Genomic DNA, 23089 nt, shown 5'->3' on the forward strand with positions numbered 1-23089 from the left:
TTGTTTGGAACATTCCCGGCAGCGCACAGCTGCGAGAGTTTTTTACCAAGCTCACCACGGTTTCACCACTGAGCATTTTAACCTGTCTTTCACTGTAATCTCTGAGGAACACACCCACAGCCAGGATGGCGGAATACACAGGACTTACGCACTCTACTGATGAGATAGACTCCATCATGAGCGATCTCAGTGTCTTTGCGGACGCCAATATTAGTAACACCATATCCCAAACTTGCGATTGGGAAAAATTGACTGAAATGAAAAGGAACCGTATCAGGACTATCCTGCATGGAACAATATTGAAGGAATATGTTACCAACAAGATAGCTCCAAAGGGCCTCTTGGTCACAAACGCTCCACGTATCTTCCTAGATGACCCCGAGTTTAGAAAGGACTGGGCACTCATTGCGTGGCACTGCACCCACGATTGGATCATATTAATTCTGAAAACGGCCATGCGCCTGTCGGAGAAGATCCAAGTAGAGATTCAAGTCACCGAGACACAAATAAAAGCCAGTATCACTGGATACAAAAAAAAGCTGGATGACTTAAACAAAGAAATAGCCGAATACAGGGAAAACCTTACCCAACAAAAGGTTCAAAAATTTCAGAAAGATTTAAAGAAATTTTCTTTTGTAAAAGTCTATCCATACTCGGACCCTGACTTCAAAAGCACTGGAGTCCCGGACCAGGACTCAGATGCATCGAGTGACACCACCAACAGTTCCCACAATAGCGGTAGTTCCAACAATGGTACTCCCAGGAAAAGACAACAAGGAGGCCATAGAGGGAATTTCCAATGGCCACAATTTAACCACCCACCCCAGTACCCATTCCAGCCGCGGCTGATGAACCCTTACCAACACCCTCAACAGTACCCAATGTTTGGATGGCAGCCACCCTTCCAACAGTTCCCCTTCCAACAAAACCAGTCCCGCCCTCCTTTTCAGAGCAGAGGCAGGCGCGGGAGGGGACGCAACAGACGAGGAAACAATGTCCATTGGGAAGAGGAAGATACAACAGGCAGCGTAACCAGGAGCAAATCGGGAGCCAACAAAGCGGGCCCCAGCACAGCGAGGAACTAGTAACCAACCTATCTTCACGTGTACTGACAACCACAGAATCGAATGTACTAAACAAAGGTCTAGGTTTTGTGCCCACTGCAGCCCTGGACAAGTTCAAATTACATTGTGAGCTGGCCGCTTTCTTTCGGAAACTTAAACTGAAAGCATATTTTGAAAAAATCACCACCATTGAATCTGACGAAACCAAAAATGAAACGGGCCTCAGATTGCGGTCCACCTTCACGCCTCCGCCACACTCAATCCCGGTGGAGATCAACACCTTCGAGCAAGCTGTATTTAATGACGTTGAAGCACTAGCTGTCACCAAACAATACCATAACAACAGCCAAGCTGAGAACAAAGCCATAGCTGACTTGAAAAATGACGATTCAATCATAATAAAACCAGCCGACAAGGGCGGGGGGCTGGTAATAATGAACAAGGCCGACTATGACACGGAATGCCAACGCCTTCTAGGAGACAACACCAACTACAGAAGGCTCACAGTCGACCCTACTGACGACCTAAGGGTGGAAATAACCAATATGGTGGAAGCAGCAGAGGCCTCAGGCCACATTTCAAAACAAGAAGCGGACTACCTCTGTAAAACGGAGGGTAAGATCCCCTACTTCTACATAGTCCCAAAGATGCACAAAGGCAAGATCCCACCACCTGGCAGACCAATCGTGTCAGGCATAGGCTCGCTTCTGGAACCCCTGTCACGCTTCTGTGATTACTTCTTAAAAACCATTGTACAAAATACTGCAACCTATCTGAAGGACACTAAAAGCCTACTGACAATGCTGGAAGACATCAGGATTGAACCGGACCACATCCTTGTGAGTCTAGACATAGAGAGCCTGTACACCAACATACCCCAAGACGCCACCATCACAGTACTAAAACAAACACTGGACAATTCCACATGGGATCATACTACTCCAACAGAGTTCATTGTAGAATGTGCAACCCTCGCTCTGAAAAGAAACTTTTTTGAACATGATGGAAAGCTATATCTCCAAATAGGTGGGACATCGATGGGCAGTGTCTTTGCTCCCAGTGTAGCGGGCCTCTACGTGTATGACTTCGAGAAAAAATATGTCATCACCCCCAATAACCCTTACAGCACCCACATCAAATTTTGGAGGCGGTACATAGATGACGTCTTTACCATCTGGCAAGGACCGCAAGAAACACTAATGGAGTTTATCAGGTGGCTTAACACGTGTGACCCTAACTTAAGGTTCACACATAGTGTAGACAAAGACAGAATGGTCTTTCTTGACATTGAGATCGAAAGAGACACTGACAAGCTCAAGACTAAAACCCATTTCAAGCCCACCGCGAAGAACAACTTGCTGAGATTTGACAGTTTTCATCCTCGCCCCCTGAGGGAGAATTTACCTTACGGTCAGTATCTCCGACTTAGGAGGAACTGCAGCGAGTTGAAGGACTACAAAACACAGGCAGTAGACCTGACGGAGAAACTAACTAACCGAGGATACCCCGAAAAAATCACAAGGAGATGCCAGAAAAGGGCCAGAAATCAGCCAAGACAAGCCCTGCTAGAGGATACACCAAGAACAGAGGAGGAGATTCCACTTACATGCGTGACCACATACAATGCGGTGTCAAACCAGGTCAGCAAAAGTATCAGAAAGCATTGGCAAATACTGAACACTGGAAATCACAATTGGGACAGACCACTTTTTTCCTACAAAAAAGCCCGGAGCCTAAAAGACACCTTGGTCAACACCAGACCAAGAATGAACATGGCAACAACCGACCAAACCATCACCAACGCTTGGGGCCTTCCCCCAGTGACCGGACATTCCAGATGTGGTGACTGCAGCGTCTGTCACCTCACGAATAACACCAAAACTTTGAACCTTGAGGAAGGCAAAATTTGGCATCAAAGATCACACACAAACTGCAACAGCACATTTGTAATCTACCTAATCCGATGCAGCTGTGACAAGCCATATGTGGGTATGACGACAAGAAAGGTCAAACAACGAATAGCGGAACATCGTAGCACAATTCGATGCAAAAAAACGAACACCAGGCTCACTGACCACTTTCTCACAGCCCATCACACCCCCAACGACATGAGATGGACGGTAATTGAGCAAATCCAACCAGGTCCTAATGCACAAGCACGACTGTTTGAAAAAGAGCAGCGTTGGATTTATCGTCTTTCCTCTCACAAAATTGGGCTTAACGACAATATCCCATGGAACTCGGTGTTGAAGTGAGACTCTAACTCCCTGGTCACGACGACCTAGAACAGAGCTTTACCACCTGATACTCTAAATATATTTCCAAGCTTTGCTCTACTGAGCTTGTAACTTAGTGTTCCTTACACTAAAGAATACCATAGACCTGCTTATGAATCACCTTGGCCCTTTTGCGCCGCATTGGCGCCCGTGTACTGGGCCATCCCCCACTTGATCCAGTACTGTTAATTTGTTAATTTGATAATGCATAAGCCTCCAGAACCTTGTAATGAGGCTGCCTGCTGACACTGTGGTATCTCGCCCACCATAGACCCAGCATTGGTCACACACCCAACGTTTCCCTCACCTTGCAGTGCAAATATATTATTATATTTTTTTAATTATTTCTTCCACACTGTCTACTCTCTTACCCTTCTGAAATCTCCATGCTGTGTAACTAACCCCTGTTTACACTGTATGCGCTGACGTGAACCTCACGCATCGTTTACATTCATACTAGCACTGCGGAGCAGCTCCGCGAGCCTACCCAACCTGCCCAATGTTGTCACACACCCTAACCTGCTGGTTGTCTCCCTACGGTAGCCTAGCTACCGACAGCACGCCACCGCGTACTGCTAGCCCCGCCCCCGACCCGCCCAGGCCGCGCCCAAACCCGGAAGCGGCCGACTCCTCTTTACCGCGTCCAGCTGCCCTCGAAATCACTAGCCGAGCAGTGGACGCGAGGAGTAGGTCGACCATGATCTTCCCTGCCTGCAACTGTAAGTAGATTCACGAGACCAGGTCCCTGGTACACATCCCAGTACTGGGTCCACGAGGGCGCCGCTCACCACCCACGCAGCGTCTCGAGCGGCGCAGAGATTTACGACGCTCGCGCTCTGTTTATTTTCTTACAGAATATGTTACTATACAGGCACTGACCCTACGCCCTGCCCGTTGAAGCGCAGAGCACTCCTACTCGAGTAAGCCCAGTCCCATATCATTTTGAGCTCAAGTGTGTCCCTCAGTGTTACATGTGTGTTCGTTATGTATGTTAATTTAATGTTATTCACTTACACGTTTGAGTCGGATGCTGATAAATGTACATAGCACTACCGAGTTACTACTATGCCTTAAATCACCCCACCGTACATTCACCTACAGTGGTAGAGGTACCACCCTGTCATTTAATACCTTGCGAGTAGCCTAGGCACCACGTGACAGACATGTTCCGTGTAGCACAAGTATTTTATACTCTATACTCAATCCCCCCTGGGCCGTGCTCGCACCGCATGCAACTCGCGTGCACCCATCCTTTGGCATAGATGTTGACTAGTATCACACTCCTTCACCACGGTATTATGTATATCTGGAGACCCACCCCCCCCTTTTGGCACTATATTTCCATTGCACTGAGAGACTGCACGACGTTACAGGAGAGTAAGTCTATCACTCAATACCTGATTGTTCTTTATCTACCCTTCTCTCCTTACAGGTCTCTTTTTTATTCGCCAGCTCACTTATTTTATTGAGCAGCACCTACCACTGGCATTTTTTGCCAGTAGGCACACAGGGGATCAAGGCCGGGTGTGCTTTTTAGGGAGCACGCACCCCCTGTCCACCTGTTTTTTCTGGTCCTGACGAATACCGGGCAATAGCCCTTATGGTAGAAACATGTTGACCACCCAACACATATAGAGATCCCTTGGACGTAACCCTCCCTACCAGGATCTCGCCTTTATATATTTTTTAAAACATTGTTCAGTTGCTCTATAATTAAAACCACTTTTTCTGAGTACAACCAGGACAATTTTTAACATTTTTTTGCACCTACAGCCACAACCCGCTCCACTGTAGTCCAGGTGTTGCAGCACACCTTGGTGTCGCTAGGACGCCAAGGTGGACCCCGATGATGAAGCATGTCACCACTAGGTGGTGAGTGAGGGGTTTCTATCAAAAGGATGAATTTCCTCCTTTTTGCCAAGAACCGGTCCTCCAGATACGTCTGTTCTTCAAATTCATAGTGGATACTCCTCTTTTTGTTTTTGATATCAAATGCTAGATAGGCATCTCAGCCTTTCATCCTTTTGAGATTGACAAAATTAGTACCATTGAGTTGAGCTATAATAAACCTCTGGTATCTGCGGTGCTTTAAGTGGGCCGGGTCTCACCGGTGCTGAGCATCTGCAATTTTTGAAAGGGAGCCTCGAAAGGGGGCACGATCTGCTCTGTTTGTGGCACAAGCGGTCCGTTTTTTATCCCGGACTGCAGTGACCGCAGGCCCATCGAAGTGCGCTGCTCATACTGCTCACTTCTCACCAGTGGAGAAGGTACAGCATGACATCATGCCAGGTGAGCGTTGTAGGGGAAGGAAATCCTTTAAGGAGAGTCTTTTTCTCTCTGGATTTCCCTTCTCTTTTTAAAACTCAGGAGCAGTAACATTGTCCTGGTGTCACCAGGGCTTTAAGTGGAAGCTTTTTCAATATTATATACAAGCCATAGTTGCTGCTTTATTTATCTTATGCAACTGACAGCCATTGACAAAGCCAATAGTCCTGAATTGTTGTATTTATGATGTTACTTGTTGTATTATATATCTCGATGCAATGTGAGAAACGGCAAAATACAAGTCGGGCGGCACACTGTGCTAAGCACAGTTTTTTGCTTACCTGTTCTTAAGCTACGCCCTTAACTACATTGGCCACGCCCCTTTGAGAGACTCCCAGTTTTAAAATCCCACTCAAAGCCCTGGGTTTCTGTCACCAGTACAACTCGAGTACTGCCCTATGTTGCATTTTGAGCGATATTGCCAATTTAGTTGCATGAGCTACCGGAAAATGTATGTAACTGATGTGTTTTACCTTGCCTATTCATGCAGTTTTTTCTGAAGATGTCTACATATGACTCCATTTTACACCACTCGTATTCTACCCCCTCTACGCTTCCTAAAATAGCCACAAACACCCCCGTACACCTATCCCTCCCAGGACTCTGGTGCTAATGCCCCCAGCCCATCACCTCCTGCCCCCTACAGCCGCGCTCTCCTGGTGCTAGGGGTCTCCTCACACCTGCTGGCTCATCCCTTTGGCTGAATATTATCCCTGACTCACCTTCTGTGGGGTGGCTTGTGTTTAGGTTCTGCAAACCAGGAGCACAGATGTTGTAATGACAGAGGAATGTGGGCGCCTGGTTATCCAGGGATATTGCTGATAGCACAGGAAATTGGGCACTTTTTGCCATAATGAACAGGTATCCATGGGTAAGCTGTGAAGAGTATCTTGTTTACATATGTGATCACAGCAGTGGTGGGTGGAAGCAAGAGGTCAGGTGAGTACTTCGGGCAGCAGTGCTGCTGGGAAACCTACGGCATAACTATACACATGTTGGCTTGTAAGGAAGTTTGATGGGGCCACGGAAAGACTGTAATTGGGCCTACAGTAGCCATGGAGATATTACAGAGTATGATAGGGCATCGGTGACCTGGGAGGGCTGAGGTGAACTCGGGCACCTGATCTAGATCTGTAGGGTAATGCAGATATTTCAGGACACGTAGGGACTTACCGAGGGCTGGAAGGGCTGGAGAAGTATCAGACATGTTGACCTGTGTAAAGAACGCATGACATGACAGTGCTCTGACTGACAAGTAAAAATTGGTCAGAGTCAGACATAAGTGACTTATGAGGAGAATGGTTGGATTTCAAGACCCGGTGAGTCTTAAGCGGGACGGCAGTGCGGGGTCAGAGTCAGTCAGTTGGTGGCTTGTATAGAATTCAAGAAAGTACACTCTCTTCATAAGAGAGCTTCTGAAAAACAAAAACATCAACGCGTTTCCATGAGTTTTCCATTCGACTGGCTCTGGACATATGTGACATTGAAAAAACATTTCTGTTTTACAGAAAAATTCTTCTGATTCGACCAAAGATGGCCTTGGCAAATACGGGGAACTACAGAGAGCTGCGCTGGTTTTCACCCTGGAGCAAACCACGGTGAGCTAACTTCTGACCTGTGATCCTCAATAGGGAATGCACTCCCTACCTATCACACTACATAGCGCCCATATGTCTTTATGGGGATAGGCAAACCTTCGGACTCCCGGGAAACGCGCCCAACCAGCCTCTTACACGTGTCTATTACAGTATTCGGACCAACTAAACATGTAGCACTCAGTCTGTACCACCCAAAAATTGTATTCGTACACTGTATGAACAGTTATCGCAAACTTAATTTCCTGTAGACATTTTCCCTTTTGTACGTATTACAAATATGAATCGCTCAATTATGTCTGTACTATGTCAATCAGCTATGTATGATGTTAAAAACCAATAAACAAATGTAAACAAAAAAAAACCAAGGTGAGTTTACTTATGCCTGTGTCCGCTCTGACATGAAATGATAGAGAATTGTAGTTTGCAGGTTGCCTGAGCTAGCCTCAAACCTGTCACATGGATATTTTAGTGGTATAAAATTCTAAATATTGTGTACTTTTCATAGGCATGTGGAAGAATACTTTTTACCAAGGATGATACAGGAGGTGACCGGACAGGTACGTTTTACTGGAAGATACTGGTGCCTACAGGTTGTAGTGCTGTTTCAGTGTGCTCTTACTTTTGTACAAATTCTGTCAAATCCAAGTTGTTTTTTGGCAACAAAACGAATACTTGAATACGCTGCACTCGCTCAAAGTGCTGTAAGGCTGGTGGCCCACTGTGGTCACAACGGTAGCCCTGGCCATTCGTCTGATCCCTGATTTTTGTTTTTACCTACATGGTTGGTAGCCAGAGCTGTTGTAAATCTCTACCTAGGTACGTGCAAGGAGCCAAAGGCTTCTAGATGTTGGTTTAGAAGGTTGCCCACAACTTGGCAGTCCCCTGTGAGTGGATTTCTCTTCGTCTTGTCCTTGCCACTGTGCCCTACCCCTGATTATTAGACAGTCTTCAGATGTCTGCTGCTTAGTACCCACTTACTCAATAGATTGTGGCACGTAGATTTTAATGTATGCTTTCACAATATCCCCTTAAGCAACTTTGGCAATTGTAAGTCAGCCTCCCTGGCAACATGTGTACACTCCCCACGCCTCCGGGCATCCTTCTGACACTACAGTGATCTGAACGGCATGTGCTGATCGAACAACAGGTCTCACCAGGACAGCTCTATTGTTTAGTGATTTCAGAAAAAAGCTCGCTGAACTTGAGTGGCACGTGCACATTACAAGGCTGCAATGAGCTTCCTTAATCCTGTCATCAGTAACTAAATCAACTTTTGAACTTTTCCTGAATCATGTCGGTAGTAGGGCAATGTAGGTGTCTGGCACTGTTTGTCTTTCTCTATAAGTCATGAATTCTAACACACAGTCATGCAAGTTAACACTTTGAATTTGAAAAAGACTTCATTTATACAATCCAGTCCATTAAAGTGCCAACAACTTAAAATAATAAACTGTGCAAGCGTAAAATCACAAATAAACAATATCTCATTATGCATTACAGTGAACTCATGTAGAATTTAAAACAGATAAGACTCGTGACATGCTCATTTAAATTGCATCTATCAAGTAGCTTAGACATTTGACAGTGAATTATCATTGAATGCTGAATCAAGTTGGGCCTTGCTGCATATGTACATGCCAAATAATGTTTACCTTAACCTAAGGCTTGCGTATCTCGACATAAGCCAATCTGCTAACATTTTGTTTTTACAGTGCTCCAGTTTTGACTTAAAACTACAGTAGCTACAATTGATAGCATTTCATTACTGGTGATGCATTTACAGGATAAAAGCAAGTTAGTCTGAACCAAAATGGTTATTACTAAAGCGCAGAATTATAAAGTGCTGGGCACTAAAAAGTGTTAAACTAGTTTTGGAAAGTCATTTTTTTTAGCTGACTGGTACTGGTGGTAACGGACTCTGACTGTCCTTGGGCGCTGCCTAAGCAGGCCCAGGACCAGTGCTATGCTCGAAACACACTTAGAGTACAGTAAAAATACCTACACTACGGTACACTATGGGTTTAGGGTACCCCTATGATTAGCATGACCTCTCCTACAAGGCCCTAGTACATAATAGGGAAGGTGGATCAAAACTATGTGTACGTCCCTAGTATATAATAGGGCATGGTAGTTTAGAGGCCAGCAGCCCTTTCTGCACTTGCTTGTGTGCCCTGCTGTGGCCTGAGGTCCGTTTAACAGCATCGATGCGGTGCATTTTCCCGCTGTACACGGCAATTTGAAAATTACCACGTTACATGACGAGCTCAGCTCGTCATGAGGGTACGGCAGGTTACGCTCATGACGAGCTGAGCTCGTCATCAGCCCGGAAGGGGTTAAAAACAGCCCTGTGTTGCAGGACTGCTTTTAACAGGTAATTTGTGCCCAAACTCGACTGTGGTGTTTAGGGCACTTGAAAATTAATAACCTGCAATATTCTGGCATATTAGGTACCCACAAGGTCTCCCCTAGGTGTCCCAGTGGTGGTGATGGTAGGGGGGGTTCAGGTATTTATAAGGAGGGCCCTTATAAGATAGATTTTATATGCCTTGGGTTTAGTGAAATTGCTAATTTCTCTACCCAGATTGTAGTAAAGTGCTTCCCAAAATAAACTTTTGTGCTAGGAGCCCTGAGGAGTGAGGATCTGCAATATTTGTACATTTCAGAACCCTTAAAGTCTCCTGTGTTCCAGGGGTGGGTCCTGTAGATATAGGCAAGGGCCTTATAACAGTTCAGGTGTGTGGAATTTAATAAAATATCTACTTGTACATGGGGCAGGTTGCTTCATAAATCTACTTGTCCTGTAACAAAATCCACCTGTCCCTTTTGTGCCATGTAATGCGGCGACAAATTAGGGCAGTCATCTCATTATAGAACAGCTCTGAAATAGCCTCTCTGATTATACCAGGGCTCCTTTCATAGTAGGGTTTGAATACTAGGAATTCCTTTATGTTGCCACGTTTCTGCAGATTTGCATACTGGGGCTGAAGGTAAGCAACAGTTCAGGGTTGTCCTATTGAATCTGTGCAAACTGTCTAACTTACATGCTTTTAAGGGATTTCGCCAACTCTTCTCTAATCTTTTCCCATACTGAGAAAGGTTGGAAATTTACTCCTGACAATGGCAGTGATTAAACTTCTTCCAGGGTTGGAGAAAAAAGTGGTTGGTGGGGAAGCGAACTAGCAAATTTACACTTGCAAATTTGCTCATGCTAAAATGCAGTTCACAACTATTTTCTAGGAGTACTTTTTATTGGCTTACTTCTGTTAAGTCTTCTGAATTCACGAAAGTCGTACATCTGCACTTAATGCTAGAAAATGGGTGCTCTTTTGAGACTTTATTTGATAATTGGGCCCCTAATTAGGTCTGGCGGTAACCATGACCTTTTGTGTTTATTAAAATTGTATCTCTCTCTCTCTCTATCAGGTAGCTTCACTGTGAATTACAGCATTCTGTTCTTTCACAAGGAGCATATCAACACACAGTCGTTTTGTTCAGCGCCAGGAACTACTGTGCTTATTGAGACCAAAACAATTTTTGCTTTTGCCAGTGTTTGTTGTAATGGAGAGGGCCCAGCAGCTCTGACACCCATAAGGTTTTACAAAAACCGTGTCAAAACAAGTCGTGCATTGACCAAACCAAAAGGCTGACCAACATTTTCAGACCAACTGGCTTTACCAGTGCTTGTTTATTTGTGTTTCCCATAATCTTATTAAAATTGGTTACACTGACTTTCCTTTATGTACATGTTTGAAAAAGAGTAGCATACAACTACAGATTTTACTAAATGATTCTGCAAAGAAATGGTACCTTACAGTAGTTTAGCGAAATGTTTTTGCATTTTTTGTAAACATTTTATTTTTAAAGCAAAGATTCATCAATCTTGCTTCCAAGCTCCTGCACATATTTGCATCTAATCAGAGAGCATTCTGGGAGCAGTATACATAACCTCATATTGTTAAACATTGAAATCGTGTGTACACATTTTTATACTGGAACCACTGTCAATAGTGCAGTCTGAGCGTATAACATTTACTTAGAGCGCTCCCCCTAATAATAAAGGTTTCGCTTTAATGAACCATAAATACAAGTGTGAACAGCATTACAACATGGACATAAATATTACCTTAACTGCAGGCAATGCCTTTCCCTGATCCATATTGTGGTCCTGTAAACTGGCTTCCAAAGGGTTTGTGCAGTAGGGGGTTGGGCCTACTTGTCCCAAGGACAAAATACACATGAAAACTTGGTGCCCTTGACCCCTAACAATATGTCATGGGCGTCGGACTATAGGAATTCCACATCCCTGCAGATGTTTTATAAGCCCTGGTGTTGGAGAAATTACCCGGTTCATTTTATCCATTGCAGATCCCCAGCCACATAGGTTAACATGGCAAGAAGTTACTAATTATTAACTGCCGCCAGGAAACACAGAAAATATAATTCAAGGACTTACTAGTGTTGTATTGATAAATCAAACAATATGCTATTGTTGAATTATCATAAAATTTACACTAGGAAGTTATAAGACGTTCTTGTCTGTAAGCCAAAATTCAGCCTTCATATGACCTGTCCTAATTGGTCAGAGTTAAGTTTAGCTTTGATGAGGTGATAAGTAGCCCATGGGGTGAAGAGCCCTTCTGGGTGGTTATAGTTTCTACTGCTTAGGAATGCCAGAGCAAGGGGGAGTGGTCATAAACCATGATCTTCAAAAGAAGGAGGGGAAAGGCAGAAGAAGCTAGTTTCATTTGTACCTCTACTCTTTTAGCCCAGCCAGATGGCAGGCTTAAGGAAGGAATGTGCAGATGCCAGGGGGAGGGAGAATATGTAGGTGAGCCATTCTGGTTGGTTTAGCCAAATCTTGCCTCTCTGCTGAGACTACAGCCATATTGAATTTTTGGAGAAATAGTTCTTTCTGGGGGAGACTATTGGACAGGATGCCCTCCTGTGTCACTCCAGAGAACAATGAATTAGTGTCTGAGAGGGGCAGTGCTGCTCAGACATGCTTCTTGAAACTAAAGGAAGAAGAAGGGTCCATGCTAGAAGTTTGATTTGCACCAACCAGGCCCTGCACTCTGGCTGACAACCCCAGCTGCACTATCTGGAACTACGGCCCAGTGGGCCTAACTTGCTTCAGAAGGACTAAAGAGTGTCAGAGCTCACTTGGACCATCACCACCAAAAATCTCTGGCCTGGAGAAACACCTGTTGATTTGTAAGGGTTTTTCCCAAGTAGATTGTGGGAATTGACGTAACAAACTTTCAAGGACCATTTTGGAGCTTCCAGACCCTTTGAGTAAGTTTTGGACACTTTGGGGCCCTGAAAGGAACTTCAGGAAGAAGTTCCAGAGGTTTGAAGAAATTTGGGGCAACTTTGGAAAAAAGTTACATATGTGGACCGACTTGACCTGGCCAGCCAGGCCGGCGACTCTTAACCGCGAGCCGGCTTGCCCTCCAAGATCGTCTTGCTGACAAGCTCCAGAGGTCTGATTTCAAGAGTTTGGCTGGAAGCTGATCGAAACCCAAGCCGGAGAAACCCTTACCGAATCCGTTCTGGTGAAGAGCATCAAAGGACTCCAGGAGTAAAGGTACGTAAAAGATTCTAAGTACGAACGTAGAAAATGTGATCAGGACCAACTGTGAGAGTCCAGCCACCCACCTTCAACCGCAAGGATTGTATTGTATTATCTCTGGATATCTTGTTCATTCTCCTGGAAAGCTCCAGAGTTCTGACTTCCATAGGTTTGACCAGGAGCTCGTCGCAAGTCAAGCCAGCGAACCCTCACTGAATCCGGACTGGCTGAGAGCTACGAAGAAAAGCTCCCAGAAAGTTTCTAAGCCAGTAGGTAAAAAGTTTGACTGAGACCCACCTCGAGGGGTAGCCGTGCAGGGCTCCAGCATAGTTGGCCTGAAACTTTGACATTGTCCTGGTCTAGCATGACCAGATATCCCAATAGGCGATATGGGTTTCTATGTGCTATATGGTGCTAAATCTTTAAAAAATCATATCTCCGGTTCCCTACACGGTATATTTTTAGTTTTGGTGTCATTTTAAATTGAAAAATATTTCTTGTTTTTAAAAAATGATATTGGATTTTTAATGTGTTGTGTCTTAATTGTTACTCAGTTGGTGTTTTTAAATGTTTCACTGATCTGTCTCTGACGTTAAGCCTGCCTGCTCGCAGCCAAGCTACCAAGGGTTGACCAGGGGAATACTTTTCTGGGACCTATTCTGGACATTAGTGCTGTATTAGTGGCCTTATTGCCAGTGGTAGATATATATTTACCACTACTAATAATCCACTTTCCAACAACTAGATATTCACTAAAGATGCAATGAAGATTATACCACAAGCAGACTCTCAACTACGAGTTTCTAAATCAAAAATATTGGATGAAGTTTATCAAGGACGATCAAAAACGAATAATAAGCTTAAATGAACAGCACTCATAGAACCACAGGACTCCATCACATTAGACGCTGGCACACTCAGAGTACATAAGGATAAAGATCATTAAATAAACATTTTCTGATATAATGTCCCTATAGGCGGGCAGATGGTTTATTTGTCACTTTAAATATGATAACTAGACCTTAATCTCTTGTGAGGGCCAGATAAAGGCAACAATCAACTGCTAACGGCGTAACCCCATTGTTCGTGCATGCTGACACAGCGTACTCATTCCTGTTGGAAAAAAGTATTTGGCAAAAAAAGCTTTTTTAAGAGTTATTATCGTTTTCGCATATTTTATTTAAAAAGCTTTCAAAATTCCCAGCAAAACTCAGTTTAAGGTTCTCATGTTTGTCGCTAATAGCCCTCAGAATTAGCTATGGACATCTATTGTTTGCAGACAAATCTGTTGAAGGAACAATATGGTTTTCTGGTGAACTTAAAAATACTGAAATTTCCCAGTGAAGGCTAGCTCCTCAGCCAGGACTCTACCACAGTGCACTGCTCCTGACCTCACAGATGACCTCACAGATGCAAGATAACATCATTAATGAAATCACTGTTGTCATTATCAATGTCCCCAGTCTTTCAACTGAGTCATGGGGCTCACAGAGGGTGGACTAAGCCACCTGCTTTGGGTAAGTGCCTGTTACATAGAGAACTGATGACCAAACAGCCTGTGGCCGGAAGCCATCTGTTTGCTTCCAGTGGAAGAACTGCTTTTCATGCAGATACCAGGACAGTGAGGATATCTGGTTATTGACAGTGGCACTATGCCCTAGTGTATCTGTAGCAGCCTTACCTGTTTATATAAACTCAGTAACCACTAAAAGAGGCACTATGGGTTTATATGTGGTGGTTGTAATAATATTGTGTATTTGTGCTGTGTGTACTGTGTAGACAGTAAGATTTAGACGGTTCTCTGCGAGTGTTATTATCCATTCAGTTTCCACGAGGACTCATCTTCAGCGAGTCAGTGAACGCTTCTATATATAACTTCTTTGAGGATATGTAGTTGCTGAACTCTGTTTTATGTAGAATATCTACGGAGACAATTGTTGGCTGTCAATGGTACAGCAGCCTTTCTTGTGGTTGTAGTGTAATCTATGGCTCTCCATTATTGACGATTAAATTGTAAGGTCATGGAGATGGTGCATTACGTTTGTGTTTTTTAGGTTTTGGAGTTTAAGCATCATACCCCTCAACTGAATTAATGAAATATAATTAGATGTTTGTCCTTTAAAAAAAAATTCTTGCAGATGTGTCAATCTGGGCTAAATGCATTAAATACTTTCATTTGCACTAACCAACTTGACCATATCTGCAAGTCACTCATGCCAGATATAATATATGATTCATAATCACATAGTTATGGTTGATGTAGGAAAGTAGGTGATTAGTAGGGAGGGGTATGTACCTATAGCTAGTAATAATACCACTATCACTAATTAGGCCCAGTTAAGTCTCAATCCTTGCTCAACACTTGTTAGCTTGTCTGACTAGTAGTCAGGCTTAACTTAGGAGACAGGTGTGTCAATCGGCTCACCGCGAAGACCCAAGAGAACTGTAAAGCCTCCTTTTGAACTTTTTCTCCCTCAATCGGCCTCCCTCCGACACTCAGCTGAACTCTGTAATGCTTCCATTTCAACTTTTTCTGTATCTCTCTTTCCTTGCCGTTACCATATATTTTTGTTTCCTCCTCATCTTGTTGTAAAGCGCTCCGATACCCTCGGGTCTGGCCAGCGCTATAGAAAACTTCCTAAATAAAATATCACTAAAACAGTAAACAAGTAAAAGACACACACAGTAAAAATCCAACATCAATCTATAAATTTAGAGATTTTTTCATCTTTAAACTGACACCTAAACTACAAGAATCCATTGTAGGAAACCGGAGATATAAATTGTTAAAGTTAATATTTAAACAATGTGCATTCTAGTGCCAAAAAGTATAAAGTGCCAACTGCTGCTATCTGGTCACGCTGAACTGGGACAAAGTCAAAGTTATAGGCTGACCACGATGGAGCATGGGTCGTTTAGGTTGAGTGCTATGTACCGGTCAAGATTTTACCATCGCACTTAGTCTTTTTTTTAGCTTTTCTTCTCGATGTCGAATGTGTGGGTCCTCTGATCCGGAGTTCACGTTGATGACGGCGGCCTGTTGCAGTGTGATTCCTTGGTGAGTCTCGGAAAGGCTTTTGTCCTCGGTGGCGACTCTGAGGAACACTGGAGCTTTCAGTGGGACAAACCAGCGTGGCCAGGCCAAGTAGCGGTTCAGCGTCATCGGCTTGAGTCTTGTCATCGATGTTGGTCTTCTTATGGAGCTTTTCAACAAACTGAAAAAGTTCCCCAAATTTCAGATCTTCCTCTGAAAGATTTTCTGAGGGTCAGGAAGTGTCCAGGAGCACCAGAAGAATTTAGTTGTTGCTGGTCAGCTTGAGTAGTCCTCCCTTAGTTTGCTGCAGATTACTTCTTCCAGGACTTTTCTATCTGTTGCTGCTCAGGGAGTACACTGCTTATTCTGTATGAGAGGCATGGTCCTTTCTTGTGTGGAGCCTTGAGAGTGCAGCTGGTGCAGGCCTTCTGTGGTGCAACCCAAGGGTCCAACAATCCTCCTTCTCCCCCATTTGATTCAAGCTTGTATCTGAGGGGTTCCTGCGATCTCCCATATTTATTCTCTATTCTTTGCTGGCAAGAGGGGGGACACCCCAACCACTAGGGTTCCATTTGCTGCACTCTGCTATGACCTCTTCATGCAAAAGGTGGCATATATTTGACCCAGAATGCACTGGTCTCAAAAAATCAAAATAGAAACATTCTCATCTGGTCTCCAGGTGTGGCTAAAGAATCACTAGACTCCACAACCAGCCCCCTCTCCTAATCTCAAGGGGGCTCTGATCTATGGGGATCAAGGAAGTAGGGGCTGGTGTGGGTCCTGTGACATCTGTTCTCCTGCCTTTGAAATCCAGATTATCTCCCCAGCCCCCTTCCTCTCCCTGGCTTCACCTCTCATCAACTAGCTTTATTGTTGCAGCCCCAGGCCACTTCCCACTTACTCAGATCGCAGCTTGGCTCAGACTGAGAAAGGCTGGACAATCAGAAGAGGCTGCTACAGGGCTGCTCTAGGTAATTAGAACAATAGTGAGGTCTAAAATGACTTTCCTGTAATAGTTATAATACATTCTACCGTGGCAAGTTGTTGGTTTAATTTAACCATTATTTTGATACAATGCTCATATTGCTAGCTAACTCAATCAAAAGTTCGACTTGATTAAAGTTTAATAAAGCCTATCCATGTTAGTCTGTGGGGTTAGCAGCACTACGATGGGGAAAAATGTCTTTGACTGTTTCCCTACCAGGGTTTATAAAACATCTTTTGTATTATCTCTTTTTTATAACAATGCACCCTACCCTTGGGGCACCCAGGGCAGACCGTTGGGGTGACGTATATGTAATTAAAAGGTGGTTTAGGAATTTGTTAGTTCTTTTGAATCCAAAGTCAGATTTGGACATCGTTTTATTTAAAACTAGCCTGTAAGGCAGTCCTGACTTTAAAGTGACACAAGACACCACAGCAGTGTACACTTAAATGAATTGTCTCCTGGGGTCTCTAAACCTACACGCTGTGCTATATAATAGGGACTTCCAAGTAGGCTGTCCTGGCCAATAAGAATTATACCAATTTACCTTATACCTTTTAAGGGGTCAGCTGAGCTCAGGGCACTTTCAGAGTCAGTAACTACCAGTATCAGTCAGACAATGGCAGAGACCAGGGTAAAAGTGTGACTTTCCTACAGTTGAGTTGATTACTTCTTTCTAAATGGATGTTCTAAAATGCAAACAATGTTGGGGCTATTGGATGATCAGAATGAAGTTTATCAATTGTATGTTCCATCTAGCTAACTTTATTAATTTCATATAACTTTCTAATGACCACGAGGAGAGGCACTTACATGAGATGATCCGAGAGTAGTATATCCCATTTTACGTCCTCTGGATATTTTTATTCCGCTGTGATGTAGAATGCTGACCAGAATTACACCACACTCAGCCTAAATATAGAGTGTTACCACAAATAGGCCCTTATTTTGTTTGGCGTAGATACATTTAGTAGTGTTTGTGATATATGCATTAAACGGCTTGTTGGGCAGGAATCAAATGGTGGACTTTATATTCATCTTTGTTTTCACTATTAACTTGGGTGCTGTTTGATAAATGTGCACAACATTTGGCAGCCACAAGGTTCTTTCTACCAAGATACTTAATTTGACATTTCTGGGAGTTTGGTTTAAGGTGGAAGTAATTATTTGGGGTGATACAAAAATAAAAAGTTTGCTTTCTACTAAAACAAGATCTTCTAAATGGAACTCCACAGAATTTGGAACGAAGATAAAACTTTACTCAGAATATATCCTTCATTTAATTTGAATTTAATTTGTTGAGTGTTTTTGATTTGGCTCATGTGCCCGGAGGTATTTTCAAGCACTTTCAGAAATTATTTCTGGATGGGTGCCATGAGCTGTTTGATCTGGGAGCACAGCAACTTGCACAAAGAAGAATCCAAGTGAAGTGGTTGTTGTAAGAGCTACTTGGTGCAAAGTATGGTGGATGCCACTTCCTACTTCCAGGGCACACTCTACCTCTCTGAAGGGCATGAGACCTGTGCTCCAGGGCCCAAGGGCTGGGAGCAGCATGTGGGCATTGGCTGAAACGAGTGCTCCGCAAGGTCTATCTGGGCCTGGGTGCTGCTAAAGGAAGACTTGGGACAATGCACATTTTTTTTATTTTAATGAATTTTATATAACGCAAACTTGACCGGTTATCGGAGTGCTTTACATAGCACCAGTTGCGTTAAATGAGGACACATTCATTTTTTTGTTTGTTTTGTTAGTTAATGGGAGATTAAGTGATTTGCCCAGAAGTACAGGATATTCAGCGTTATTGCTGAGACTCAAACCCTGTTCCCCAGATTCAAGGTTGACCGCCCTAGCCGTTAGGCCAACTCCTCTCCCTTGGGTCCAGCTGGGTGTTGTGAATAACAGAACACTGAGGCAGTGTGTAAGGTAGAAATAAATGATATACCCTCTGCCCAGCGCCTGCTGCACCCTGCAGAACGTAATCTATATTAACTCAGTGGACGAAGGACAGGTATGAGGATGGAAGAGGCCTAATACTAGCTGTGCACTGTGTCTTTCAGTGCCCTCTGGGTTCTTCTGCAAAAGGCAAACAGAAACCAAACAGTTCACTGAAAAAACATACGTTAAAGGAAAGTTATGTTCAAAAGAGAATAGTGTCTGGTATAAAAACATAGAAATTCGCTGAAATGAATATCGTTTGAACAACACAAAGATGCGTTTTTTTTAATATCTTTTAGTAGATCTCAACCATAACCTCCCTAAACATAACTTTGTCAGAATTTTTCTTTTTTGTACTATTATTCTTTTAGTATAATTTTTTTTAAAGTGCTCAGACTGCCCTCAAACCAAGAATGATCTCAGTCAATATAGTGATTTAAACAACAGCTGTTCTCATGCCAAGTCTATGGAAATGATTGGCGGACGTCACCGCCGTCTGCTGAATAAATCTCATTAGAGCGACTATTTGGTCGCTGTAGGTCTGGGAGTACTGGAAGAATCACGTGCTGCCAGCTTCTGGGATTCTCTGGTGGGCTCAACAGATCCTACATGGTGAGCTGTCAGAAAAGTCTCAGGGGCTGCTGGACAATCAATGTAGGTTGGTTCCACCGACAGCATTTTTTGTGCGTCAAAAGACTGCAAATGATTGCAACCCCTCTGGCTGGCAGAAGATGAGATGTTAGGGTGCGAGGACAGACACCAGGGACATAACTTTTGAACATGCTCAACAATTTGCGCTTCAGTGGAGAGTAAAACGTATCATGAGGGTTTTGTATGCAGAAAATCCATTTTTGTCGCGGTCACCAATCGGGGCAAACTATGGAACAAAAAAGCAGAACTATGCAGTACAAATTGCCTCCAAATTGTGTGTGTTTTTGTTAAACGAACAATACTTTATTAGGAAAACTAAACATGACCGTACCCACAAAGTCAAACTCACCCAAACTACAGACACACATGTACATAAGTAAGAGTGTTTTGTCCATTACTGTTTACAGCTGAAGAATTTATTATTAACTATCACTGTTGGGGATAGCTGTTTTGACAAATAATCCATTATATGTATATTTATTCAAATTTCAAGAACGTAGACTTTCTGTTGCTCTTTTTTCACAAATCTTTTTTTTTTTAGGAAACAGTGGCCTTCGGGGATGCGGTGATAGCCACGAAGGACACCTGCATTGGAAGCGAGATTTGTGAGGAGCTCTGGGCACCGAACAGGTAACTGATTGTGTGCAGCTTCGGTCTGTCAAAACAGTAAGGTAACATTCCCTGTTGGTGACTCTTCATAAGTATCACAACTTCTAACAAGGTCAGCTTCTTTTTGTGTGTGCCCATTTAGCACTTAGCTTTGCCACTTGGCTAGCCCTTATCAGCACTCTTTACCATTTACGAATTATTGGTAATGCAGCAGGGTGGCAAAGATGTCCAGTAATCGTGTTGCCAACATGTTAGCAGTCTAATGCCCTTGCATTATTAAATTCAGCACAGATGCCTTGTGTAATGCTGCTACCCCTTGTTTAGACGACCATGTTGTTGTCGTTAGAAATGATAAAAAAAAAAAATAGTACCCCACCATTGATAAGAATAGGTTCTGTCGAACCTCAGTGAGGCTACTTCACGCTTTCCCTGTTTTTCACTAAACTCCCTTCACTTTTTTTGTTTAGTATTATCATTTATGTTGTTCGTATTTTTCCCTCATCCAAAATTGCTTTGAATGCTAGATGAATGTGTATGACTGTTTCACCGAATAATTGAAAGATAGTGAATAGACTGTATGAAGTTGATGGTCCTATTTTTCGAATAGGTTTGTCTGTGTTTTTGTCTGCACTTTTTTTGTTCAAATCTGTTTTTTATTGTAAACACAGCGATAAGCCTACAACCCCATTTCAGGGCCGGCCGCGCAGAAAAAAAGCCAGTAGGTAGTACTAACCAGGGGAGGTGGAACCATTAACACAGCGCTCTGCCTACAACCCCCGGAGGGGCCGGCCGCGTGGCTTAGGGGAGAGTATAGCAAGAGGCGGCCATATGATGGCAATGCGTCGTTGCGCGGGGGAGGCGCGTATGTGAGGGAGAGCAGTGGTGCCACATTTTCAAAGGCCCAACAGGGACCGAACTGCCCCAAAGAGGGGCGGAAGCCAGAGTGGCAAGTAGGAAAGAAGAAAAGTCAGAAGAGGATTGAGCAGTAGCGAGGTGGAGAGGGGTCTGGGGGGTGCGTCTGCAGTCGCCAATATGGGGTGGAAAACGCAAATCGGCACTGGGGGAAGTGACTAAGCGCCTAGCCTGCTCGGGTCAGCAGGGATGAGGGCATCCTCAAACAATTGCAGGGCGCGGAGCCTGGGAGGCATGTGGCGGGCATAGCTGATGGAGCACAGGTATCGCACGAGAGGTTCCCACACCGCCTTGAAGCGTATCCCCCTTGATTGTATCCACGCCGTGAGTAGCTCCATAGTCAGGACTTGCCAGAGGCGCTCGAACCAGGATGCTATCGGCGGTGCCTCAGCCAGCTTCCAGTACAGAGCAATGAGTTGCCTGGCAGCACCTAACATGTGAAGGGTGAGGATCCAGTCGCTGCGCGTGAGGGCCCTAAGTGTGGGGGGTCGAATGCCCAGCAGGAGTGTGCAAACCTCTTCAGGGAGGGGAAAACCCAACACCTTCTTAATGTGACTAAGGACCTCCTTCCAAAAGACAGCTAGGGTAGGGCACGACCACCAGATGTGTACGAAGTCACCAGTCACAGTGCCACACCTCCAGCACAGCGGCGAGGAAGTGGGGAACATTTTGCTGAGTCTCAGGGGAGTGTAGTACCATTGTGTTAGCATCTTGTACGCGTTTTCCCTCTGCGGGATGCTGCGGTAGGTTTTGGGGATGTCATTCCAGAGCCGAGTCCATTGAGATGGCGTGATATCAGCGCCAGTCACCGACTGCCACTGCCTCTGATAGGGATGTGCAGGCGGAGCGACGGGGTGTTGCAATATGTTGTAGATCTGGGAGATGAGCCGTTTCAAGGGAGGCCAAATTCTTCCCTGCAGTCCAGCCATGATTTAGGCGACCCACCAAGAAAAAGATCTCCTGCAACCCTGCAGTCTCCTTGTGTCCAGCTCTCGAAGGCTCGGGTCTGGGCAGCGGGGGGAAATTGCGGGTTACCTGCAATGGGGGTGTGTGGAGAGGGGAACGTGGTTAGACCCTTGGACACTGCCACTCTGTCCCATACTTCAAGAACCGTCCTTGTGGGGACCGCCATATATGCACTTCTGGAGCGCACCACACGCGGTAGCCAAGGAAGGTCCCATATGGTGCGCCCCGTGACCACTCGGTCCATGTGGAACCAGTGCTTGTCGCTTTCGCGTGCACCCCACTCGATCACGAACCGGAGATGTGCCGCCCAATAGTAGTGGAGGAGATTCGGGCAGGCCAGGCCACCCCTGTCTCTCGGCTCCATGAGGACTTTCTGCGAGAACCGGGGCCGTTTGCCCCCCCATATGAAGGACGTGAGGTCGCGTTGGAGGGTTCTGATGCAGTGAATCGGGATCGGGGTGGGGAGGCACTGGAAAACATACAGAATGCGGGGGAGGACCGACATCTTGACAGCGTTGAGCCGCCCGAGCCCGGAAATCATCAAGGGTTTCCATTTCCGCAGGTCTGCCAGAACTTCCTTGCGGCAAGAGGCCCAGTTCCTCGAGGACCACGAGTCAAGGTGGGGTGTGAGGTCCAGACCCAGGTATTGAATGTGGTCATCCGCCCAACGGTAGGGTGTGACCCCCTTCAGGAAGGAGACCTCCTCATCGGGGATGGTGAGGTTAAGCGCCCAAGATTTGGTGTGATTAATTTTAAGGCCGGACGCCTGCTCAAACAGTGAGAGGGCTTCGTGCACCGCTGGGAGGGAGACCCGAGGATTCGTAAGGGTAAGAATCAGGTCGTCCGCAAACAGCGCTACCTTGTTAGTGCGCCCTCCGTGGGGGATACCATGAATGTCAGGAGCGCGCCTAATCAGCTCCGCCAGTGGCTCGACCGCAAGAGCGAACAGGAGCGGCGAAAGCGGGCATCCCTGCCTCGTGCCCCTGTGAATCGAGAGCGGCGATGTCAGTTGGCCGTTGACACGAATTCTGGCCTGCGGCCCAAGGTAAGGGGCCATGCACCTGGAGATCATGGTAGGGCCAAGACCAAGTTTCGTGAGGACCGCCCGTAGGAAGGTCCAGTCGACCCGGTCGAAGGCCTTTTCTGCGTCCAGCGAGAGGAGGCA

At 45.0% G+C, this 23089-nt stretch overlaps 1 protein-coding gene across 2 annotated transcripts in view; it reads left to right on the forward strand.

Moving 5' to 3' along the window:
• Positions 1 to 23089, forward strand: part of NADSYN1 (NAD synthetase 1) — a 253280-nt gene that overhangs the window by 58387 nt on the left and 171804 nt on the right. For both annotated transcript variants that reach the window (XM_078684243.1, XM_078684244.1), the window contains exons 5-7: positions 7174 to 7263; positions 7769 to 7820; positions 19979 to 20067. In XM_078684243.1, the coding sequence (XP_078540369.1) occupies positions 7174 to 7263; positions 7769 to 7820; positions 19979 to 20067 (231 nt within the window). The remainder of the gene's footprint in view (positions 1 to 7173; positions 7264 to 7768; positions 7821 to 19978; positions 20068 to 23089) is intronic.

This window comes from Lissotriton helveticus, chromosome 3_2 (assembly GCF_964261635.1).
Source record: "Lissotriton helveticus chromosome 3_2, aLisHel1.1, whole genome shotgun sequence".
Taxonomy (NCBI): Eukaryota; Metazoa; Chordata; class Amphibia; order Caudata; family Salamandridae; genus Lissotriton; species Lissotriton helveticus.